Consider the following 10,815-nt stretch of genomic DNA (forward strand, 5'->3'; position numbering starts at 1 on the left):
CCTTATCTTTAAAGATATTTACTCATTTAACCAAATAAGTCTTAATGCATTTCCTAGTTTATGGGCGTGAGCCGCGTGACTCTACAATGACACTTGTTATAAGTAACACTCGGAGTAATTTTTTTTTTTTTTTTTTTTTTTAAATAAAAGATCAATGATACATAGGTAATTGAGAGACTATGTATGTTACAATACTATCTAAAAATAATAAGCTTTAAGTTTTTTTTTTTTTTTTTTTTTTTTTTTTGGTGTTTAAAAAGCCACGAAAAAAGGTGATGAGAGTCACTCTTAGAATTTTCAGAAATCAAAAGGAAAACTCTAAAAACTTGAGCTATTCCTCACTCGGTCACTCCCTCAAACCAATATTAGTGTATATTAATCATTTTTACACAAGAATTTGTCCTTTGTACCTTCTACTCCATATTCCATAACCATGATACTCAACTATGTATCTAATTATCTATGTAAACCCTCAAAGTTTGCCTTTCAAAAATGCTTGCATATACATAAATTGAAGGACTAAATAAGACTTGACTAGAGAAAAAATTTGCATCTCACAAATAAAATTATACACTTCTAACACGAATCAAGTTACAGAAAGATCCCTTCAATCACGGGTTTCTCGAGGCGTCAAGTACTAGAAGTCAAAATGAAAGTTCAACTTGTGGAATAGTACTATAGTGTAGTGTTCTTTCAACTAATAACCAAGTACAAATTACAAAATATCACAAAACTAGAGCTATCAAACAAATTGCAAGTTGCCATACGAAAAATCAAACCACGCTACTAAGCATTAATTAAAAGCAAAAGCATAAAATTAAGAGACAATTCATGTGTCAAAAAAAAAAAAAAAGACAATTCTGTTATAGAGCATATAGTTCCCATGTTCCAAAACTCTTTTTTATTATTTATTCAATTTCTCTATTTTATTATACAACTATGTAATTAATTAACATTGTTTCTGATTAGTAGGATATTATGTCATTACATATAGTATCCTATGAACAAAAACAAAAGAAAATCTAGTTACATGTTCACTATTGAACATATATGATGTCTAAAGGAAAAGGTTTATGTGCATTAAAAATTGGCCCTCTTTTAACTCTGAGGCTAGAGTTTTTTCTAACACTGACCATTGCCATCTTTATGTCGCATGTTTATATCCCAAACTTTTTCGCCATGTGCAATCGTTCACCCATATTTTCTATCTTCTTCCTCTCAATTCTTCCAACAACTTAACACCAAATTTTGTCACCTTCCAAATGAACATTAGTTACCAATGGAGGAATTCCAATCATGTCAATAAATGGTGGGCGCCTAGGCGGTGTGATCACCTTACTTTCGCCCACTGGTCATATAACCCAACACAGTCCGCTCTAGAAGCTTCCAAAAGATGTTCCGAATGTAAATCTACACATTGTGTTGCGCCAATACCTCTTACTATTACTAATTTACTATCCCCCTCGTCTCCAAATCGTGATTTTATCTACTGTATTCTACTCGTCGAGGGTTTCATCATCGAGAGGATAACACGTGTCCTCGCCGCCAGTGTTCCACAGGAAACTAGCATAACTACCAGCATAGAAAGAGTTACCAGGATCAGCAGAAATAGCCTCTAAGAAGGTCTCTTCAGCAGCCCATAAGTCGTTCCTTACTTGCCACAAGAAATGTGCATATCTGTTATGTGCATCGGCATCTTTTGGCTCCACCTTTGTAGCCCTTTTGAAGTATTCCTCAGCTCTGTTACAAACAAACACCAAATATGTGCACATTTGTTATTTTACTAGTTCAATTTAGTACTGTACAGATTTTGTTGCAAATATTTAAATAAGAAACTAAGCTACTTTTATGTCCACATTCATTCAAATTTAACCTTTATAATACATAGAATCATAGATACCATAATAAAGTTGGTTTTTTTTTCAGCCGTATATAGTATGCGACAAATTATTTCTACTTTTGTACCATACTTTCACACTACAATTACAATTGTATGAAACACTTGGTACAAAATTCAAACACTTTTACATTCATCAATACAATCATCACACAAAAGTAATGAATTACCATGACTTAATCACGTCGATTCACACAAAAACCTCACAATTAGCTGACGTTTTAACTTTTGACATTGTTCTAGTAGACGTGAAATTTCCTCTAATCAAATTTCTGTACAAAAACTATGTTAGAGATAATATCGGAAAATATGTGTGATATATTTTCCATATGAATCTTATTAGGAGAATAATATATTTAGGTTTATTATATGTTAAGATATTATTTAAGTATATCTTTTAGGAAGATTGTTTCCTATCTTATGTTCTTAGGTTTTGTATAAATACTCTACCTATTGATGAATAATAATCAAGCCATTCTATTCATTCTTCCTCTCTAATTTGTCATGGTATCAAAAGCAGGTTAGATCTTGGGATACTTCACAAAAATCCCCCCCTGCCGGTGGGTTAGAAAATTAAACTCACCGGCGGGATTCATAAATTTTACCCAAAAATTCCGCTGTGCAATTTTTTTTTCTTTTTTTGTGAGTTTAATTTATTCGAGCATGATTTTGCTCCTCTGGATATGAATTTGATTTACTCTGAAAAGACCAATAAGAAATTTGAGTGTGGTTTACTCTGAAAGACCAAAAAAGAAATTTGAGTGTGGTTTACTCTGAAAAACCAATATTTGATTAGAGCTCGATTTTTGCTCTGGAAAAACAAAAAATTGTTATATTTACAGGTTCGAAAAGAACGACGTTCCTGTTTGATTGATGACAGATGAGTTCAAAAAGATGAACGTTCTCATCATTGAAAAAAAATGAAGTCGACATCACAAGAGTGTGCATCTCGGCTTCAACAACTTGAAGAATTTCCAATCGCAACGTTCGTTTTACTGCCGTTACGATTGCGGGAGGGTGTTAGAGATAATATCGGAAAATATGTGTGATATATTTTCCATATGAATCTTATTAGGAGAATAATATATTTAGGTTTATTATATGTTAAGATATTATTTAAGTATATCTTTTAGGAAGATTGTTTCCTATCTTATGTTCTTAGGTTTTGTATAAATACTCTACCTATTGATGAATAATAAACAAGTCATTCTATTCTCTCTTCTCCCTAATTTGTCAAACTATCATACAATTTGACTAACTCAAACAGATTAATCAGAACATATCTAAATCAAGAAATAGTAAATCAAATCCAAACATATTATAGGGATAAGAATTTTACCTGTCAAAGTCGTGAACAACGAGATAGAGAAACTGAGCATAATTAGCCAAGATCAAAGCATTAGTAGGGTCTTGAGCAACAATACTCTGATAATGAAGCTCAGTTTTGAAGAAATCGACATAATCATCAGCTTCAATTTTCGCCGAAACCGGAGAAACAAACATCTGCATAGTCTCATCATCAAGAGACTCATCTCTCAATTCACTCTGCATTCTAGAAGCTTCATCAACAATCTTATTCCAAGTCTCATCCTCGTTCTGCCGCGTGTCCTCCCGCGTACTCACGGAGGAGGACACGCCGTCAGGAACAATCGGACGGTGTACAATCCCCGAATTGTTATTCATCCAACTATCACCGTCCATCCCACTCCCTACCGGCCTCACGGTATTCCCGCCACCATTGTTCCCGCCAACCGCCGTCGTCTTAGAAGACGAGCTCACCGTGAAACTCTTCGTCGTAACACCGTCAAACTCAAAACGACTACCGCCGCCGCTGAATTCTCTCTCCTCCACGGTGGCAACCGGAGGAGAAACGGCAATGGCGGCGGAGGTAGACATAGAGTGGACAGTGAAATTTGCAAGCAATATCATGACATACACCATTAGAGTAGGAGTATGAGAGAATACTTGTTGAAAAAGCCATACAAATGAAGCATGCATTTCACTCTGAACTCTCCCTAGAATTCCTTGTAAATCTTCAAAATACAAAATCTCTCTCATCTGAAGAGTATAACTATGGAGTTCTCTGATGATGAACACCATTGATGAAAACGCTGTTTTTACCGAACAATAAGCTGATTCTCCAGCTTGTATCAAACTATCCTCCAATTGTTTCTTCTTCCTCTTTATCATCCGAAGAGATAGAGGTAGATCTAAGCTTTTCGCCTTCATTTCGACGCTTTGGATCTCCATTAATGGCGATTTCAACAACGAATTTTCGTCATCTTCTTCATCATCGTTGTTATCGTTTAAACTAAAATTTGTTTGAGATTCGGCGAAGTTTTCGTCGGAGATTTGAAAACTATTGGCTAATTCCTGGATTTTCCGGGAGAAATCTTCGTCGGAAAATGTATCGAAGTTCGCGCTACAAGCTCGACGGATTGTAGGAAGAGATGAAGGTCTCTGTTTTGGTTTGAACTCGGAAGAACGTGTTCTGCATATCTTTGAAGAAGACGACGTCGTTCCGAGAAAGGTAGATCGGAATAGCAAAACGGCGTCGTTTGATGATGTTAGTTTTCTCGGTGAGTGTGGAAATTGCAGATATGGCGTCGCCACCGCCATCTCCACCGCAAATTTTCTCTCTCAACCAATAACAATAACTATCAAACTGATTAAAAAAAAACTTCAAAATTAAATAAATTTGAGTAAGAATAATCGGAATTATACAAAATTAAAGAGTAAGATTTTTTATAAATAAAAATTTAAAAATTATGCTGGCACTTTAATCATTAGTTAAGCCAGGAAAATCGGATCGAAAAACGCAGTTCAATGCGGTTCACAAATCGAAAATAAAATTAAAATATGAGATTAAAATTTAGATTTAAATTGTTTGAAATTAATTTGTGAATTTTGAGTTTCAGAGGGGAGAAGAAAATGGAAAGTCGGCGAAAAGGTAAAAGTCGGTGAGAATTTTCCGGCGAGAGAGTGTAGAGAGAGAAAGAGAAGAGAGAGAAAGAATCTTTCTCTTTTTTAATTTAATTTTTATTTATGAACACTTTGGAGTGAGAGAGGAATCTTTGAGTGGTATTTATAGGGGGGTATATCAAACATACAGACGAAATAAATAAAAAAATCTTCGAAGAATAAAATATAAAGGGGAATAAATTATTTAAATTATTTACGTAAGTAAATAAATGATTAAATGAAAAAAAGGACGAAGAGTTGTCTACGGAGTACGTAGAATGATGAGTATAAGGTTTTGTACTCCGTATTTTGATACTGACCATACCGTACAGCATAGGCAAACTGGTAAAGTGTATGGGTGTATTTTTTATATTGTTTTTTTTTTTTTTTTTGGGTTGCAAGAACAATTTAATGAATCAACAACTTCAATACGAGTACGTAGTAGATGAATCTACCAAGTTACACGCGTCTTTTCTTTTTTAAGTAAGAACGATTTTAGTGAATCGACACCTTTTAGATGAATCTGTATAACTACATAGGTTAGGTTCTTAAGATGAAGAGGAGGGTGGATTATGAATCTTATTCAAGATAAAAAAAAATAGGGTAAAAAATCTCTATTAAATACACTCAATATTGTAGTGCTTCTTGAAAATTGTTTTGGGACAATATTTGATGATTCTACTTAATCATTGTTGTTACTTATATACTCCATATATTTTATGATTTTATTGACTTGTTTGTCAAATTAATTGTATTTGTACTATTTGTTAATAAGTATGTTTGGAAAAATCAAATGCAAGATTGGTGGAGTAGCTATTAAGTGCTAATATAAATGCTCAAATTCACAAATTTTGTTGCTAAAAAAGGTGGCCAAAAATTGCCTACTCCATTTTGGCTTAAAGTTGGTTTATTAGATTTTTTTTTTTTTTTTTTTTAAATGCTACTCACCTACCGTAGATGGGTAAGATGGTTTTTTAGACTTCTTTGTAGTTGTGTTCTCTTAAACTTATTAGGAGTAGTTTATAATAAATTTATTTTATTTCGTTTGTCCCTTAAAGATTGTTCCAATTAACTTTAACTTGAATCTAAGTTATAATTTAAAGGAAAATTTGTCTAAAAGGTACTTATATGTTTACCTTTTGTGAAAAAAGATCTTATATGTTCAAAGTGGTGAAAAAGGTTCTTATAAGTTACTTTTGTTGTGAGGAGGGACCTTGACATCGGAATATGACCACCGACTTCACTTTTCCGGCATTGACCATCATGCAATATGCACGTGATGTTTCAAAAATGTATTTTCCTTCTTTTTTTTCTCTTGATTTTAAGGAAAGAGAAGGGATTTTGAGAGAAAATTTGGGGATAGTAAGAGAGAAAATGTGAAAACTTGGGGAAAAAAAGAACGAAAGGGTCTTTTTAAAACATCACGTGCCATGTGAGTGATGGTCAACACCGGAAAAGTAAAATTAATGGTCATATTCCGATGTCAAGGTCCCTCCTCACAACAAAAGTGACTTATAAGGCCTTTTTTCACCACTTTGAACATATAAGGTCCTTCTTCACAAAAAAGTGAATATATAAGTACCTTTCTAACAAATTCTCCTAATTTAAATTGCGAATATATACATTTCAATACTTTTATTTAATACTAAAAAAAAATAGCATTGAAAAATATATGTATACATTAGTTAATTAAAACACTTTCGATAAGATCTCACATGACTATAGTTTTTCTTATATATTAACAAGCGAAAATTTATGTATATATTATAAATAAGTTAATACATTAGTAAAAGTCAATAATCCCATTCAACTAATATAAACATTGAATCATATTATATAAGTAATAAGCAATTGTACTCCATAAAATATATCTTGCAGTTTCCCCTTTAAATAAGTTTTGATTAGCAAAATTACGTTTGAGTAACAAAGTATTAGAGATGGGAGAGGATACCAAGGCATTGAAGCTAAAATAATTAAACTCTAGAGATTTTTCAGCTTTTTTATTACTTTACACAACTTCTCATGAAAAAAAAAAAAAAAAAAAAAAAAAAAAGTGGCAAGCAAGACACAAAAAGGAAAATAGATTTTAAGATTCATACATCTCATGTTTCTTTTGGGGTATACCTATTTTCCACCTTTCCTTTTTTTTTTTTTTATTCTTCTAATAATTTTTGTGTTCATATCAAACATAATGGAACACATACCAACAAGCTCAAGTAAAAAAAAATTATGGGCCTATTATTTTCTGTTCTTTCAATTTTATTATTTTTTTCTAATTAGAAAAATCATTTCCAAATCATTGTAATAAAATTTGAAAATGAGAAAACTAAGAGTATACGTGATTATTATTTCTAAACAAAGATAGTATGTGTATGTCTTCATATATAATGGGTTAGCTAGGTTGTGTTGTAATATATAACTCGTCAAATGTTATCACAATAAAAACGGAATTAGCCATGCACTGATCTAGTCATATACTACGTAATGAGTTACCAATTGAAGTGTATGTATGTATGTGCACAATTTGTTGGTATAAAATACAAACGGCGGTTTACATACAAAAATTTTACCCACCTTAGCTTGTTCTTTGCTAATGCTTAGCTTGTTCCAACTTCCAATTATTTTCATGCAACCTCATCCTTGTGGAACTTCTAACCATTGGGTTCATGTACACTTTTAGTCTTTTATACTTCTTGCCTTCTTTTTTATATCATATATGTGTTATGTGTAACAATAATATAATCACGTAATCATATTTTTTGCATAATTATACAAGATAATTTATCTAGAATATTTCAAGTTCCATTATTATATACCTCAAAAAAAAAATTCCATTATTATATATATATATATATATATTAGTTTTACATAGAAGCATTTAAACACATTTTTCCTTTTTTTATTAATAGAAATTCCTCTATATTGATAGATATAATGAAATGTTTTTTAAAATTTTTACATTTAATAAATTATGATAAACGCCTAAACATAATGAGTGGAGTGACATGAGATATCTTTAGAATTTTCATTTTATATGTGGTACTATTATCCTTGGTTGTCTTCGTCAAATAATTTTGGACTATTGTCTTAAAAAAAAAAAATTTGGACTATTGTACTGTATAATTACTAACTAATGTATATGATTATGTGATTACTGATTACTCGTATGTCCCTACCCTCTATAGTTAATATATCCAAGTTTTTTAATTAATTGGTCCAAAGGCAATCTTTTCATGTTTAATTTAAGTTAAGTTGGCGTCAACTCATGATTATTAATATTACTAGGGTGCCTAACTCGGGAAAATATGTAAATAAAAATCTTACTGGTATAAACATATGCACATTTTTTTTAAACACATATGCACATTATTCTTAAAAGTAAATAAATAATTAACATAATAAATAAATAAACATTTTAGAGGGTATAATTGTTCAAACACGGTTCATAAGAGTTATTTCAAATTTTTTAAAAAGTAGGATATGGATTATTATTATTATTATTATTATTATTATTATTATTATTATTATTATTATTATTATTATTATTATTATTATTATTATTATTATTATTATTACAAATAACAAAAACCTACAAATTCAACCAATTCACAAAAAATTAGTGGGGAGTCGAGATACAATCTAGGCCTTCACCCTCTAGCTATAGCGAATCTGGTCCTACTGAAGATGTGAGCAGCGGCAAGAGCACCAATATCCTGAGTCCTAACGAACGCCTGAACTTACTCCAGTGATGCAACAGTCTCATTCTCTAATTCCCCCCAATGAAGACAAGGAGAAAGGAAGAAAAACATAGCTGCCTCAAACTTGTCCCGATTTCGTGTAGCCACAACCAACACAACACGACCAGGTATGAAGTTAGACAACCCAGATTGTGTTAAAGGATCGGAGACGACCCCGACAAGTCAACACACATATTAAGGCCTCTGTCCCATAAATAAAGTAACACATATGCAGGTCGAAAGGCTCTGCGTTCTCATTTTATCAAGTGTCGTATCACCTTACCAAATCGAGTAGTGGTCTAATGAATACTCTCTTTGTTTTATTTTTCATTTTTTTTTTCATGTTGACTTTTGCACGCATATCATACATGTCCTACTTTGATTATATATTTCCATTAACATAAATAAGATATAATTACTTAAAATGCAAGTGAAAATTAACTTTTACTTTGTAGAATTGAATATTACAATTAAATATATTTATGTAAAACATTATGATTATACACTAAAGTTTATCACAAGTGATCCAAGCACATTCTTAATGTTGTACTGAACATAGCCTTAATATATATTGTACAAAAGTAAAGGTCGAATTGAACATAGCCTTAATGTTGTACATATAAGTGAAGAATTAACCATGTTAACGTTGCATATGGCTTTGATTATCTGTTGTTGAAGTCTGATTCTGCAATCTAGTGTGATTTCCACTTCAATTTGGTTTTGTTTAGCTAAAACATGGGACATAAACTTGTCCGACGTACATTCTTTTCTTGCTTGATTCTAATCTCTTTTTTTGCAAAACGATTGTTTCTTTTCCTGTTTTGGGATAGATTGAGATGATCTTATATAATCACAACCATAAATTGTAACTCTCCTAAATTAGGAATGATCATTGGCCTTTTTTCATAACATGCAAGAAGAACTTAATTACACTATAATCACATCTTTGACGGTTAAGAATAGGTACTTAATAATCACTAAGACGGCACTAATTAACATCAATTAATAGTTTGCTTTGTTATAGAATAGTCATTGTTATTGGTAGCTAGTAGTCAACTCTAGAGATGTACTTATATGGTATATCCCACCTTTAGACATTAAATGAAATTAATTTTGGTTGAATTGAAGTGGTAGAGTAGTGATATCATTCCCGTTTTAAATCTTGGTGGACTTGTGGCTTAAGGATCAAATATCTATGGGTCAATTTTATTGATTTCTCTTATCACTTCTACATTTAATTATTTTATTTTTTATTTCGGCTATTTCATCAAATGCCACTGAGTAATTTAAAAATTCACCAAATGCCATCGGACTTTTCAGAATTCACCAAATGTCACCCAGTTTTTTAAAAATTCACCGAGTGCCATTAATGACCAACGGCCGTTAACTCCGTTAGTCATTAGGAGTTAATCATGACACATGTCATGATATAATTGGTCAATTTATATTAATTCATAAAAAAAAATTTAAAAAAAAAACAAAATTTTTTTTTTAAAAAAAACAAAAATTTTAAAAAAAACCCAAAATTTTCCCAGCCACCCCCACCATCGCCAAACCCTAGCCCCACCCTTATCTAGCCGGAAAACGGCCGGCCACCACCTTAACCACCACGACCACCCAGATTTCACACCCTAACCCCTCCCCCTCAAAATTCGAGCCACATTAACCCCTCTCCCATGAAAACCGACCACCCCAACCCCTTCTCCCATGAAAAACCGACCACCCTAATCCCCAAATCGACCACCCTAACCCCCTCCCCTACAAAATCCGACCATCCCTCCCCGTCCCTTGCAAAATTCGACCACCCCCTCTCCCATGAATTAATAATTTGTGTAAAGTTTGTTTTTTTTTTTTTTTGTTGAAATTGGATTAAAACCCATGTAAATGGCTAATTTTGAGTGTTACGGGTTTTAGCAAAAGGGGATGCGATTTCAGGTGGCGGTCGAGGTGGAGAAAGAGTCGGGATAGGGTAAGGGTTGGGGGTCGGTTTAGGGTCGAGACAGGGTAGGGATTAGGGTCGGTTTAGGGTCGCCAGCGATTGGGATTTGACGGTGGGTAGCGTTGCGCGCAAGGGAAGGGGATTGGGATTTAACCACCACCTTGTGTGGGTGGTTTTGGGGGTCGGCGGTGGGTCAGGTGGGGCGCTAAAGTGTCGGCCGGCCGATTTTTGGTGGTTAAAGTGGTGGCCGGCCGTTTTCCGGCGAGATAAGGGTGGGGCTA

At 32.9% G+C, this 10,815-nt stretch overlaps 1 protein-coding gene across 1 annotated transcript; it reads right to left on the reverse strand.

The window, feature by feature from the left end:
- Window positions 1-884: 884 nt before the first annotated feature.
- LOC145624636 (uncharacterized) lies at window positions 885-4,957 on the reverse strand. The gene is made up of 2 exons (XM_081677715.1): window positions 3,237-4,957; window positions 885-1,740 (listed from the first exon to the last, which is right to left on the reverse strand). The coding sequence occupies exons 1-2, from the start codon at window positions 4,514-4,516 to the stop codon at window positions 1,497-1,499; spliced, it is 1,524 nt and encodes a 507-aa protein (XP_081533841.1). The 5' UTR covers window positions 4,517-4,957; the 3' UTR covers window positions 885-1,496.
- Window positions 4,958-10,815: the final 5,858 nt, after the last annotated feature.

The sequence above is a fragment of the Chenopodium album genome, chromosome 3 (assembly GCF_948465745.1).
Source record: "Chenopodium album chromosome 3, dcCheAlbu1.1, whole genome shotgun sequence".
NCBI classification, from domain to species: domain Eukaryota; kingdom Viridiplantae; phylum Streptophyta; class Magnoliopsida; order Caryophyllales; family Amaranthaceae; genus Chenopodium; species Chenopodium album.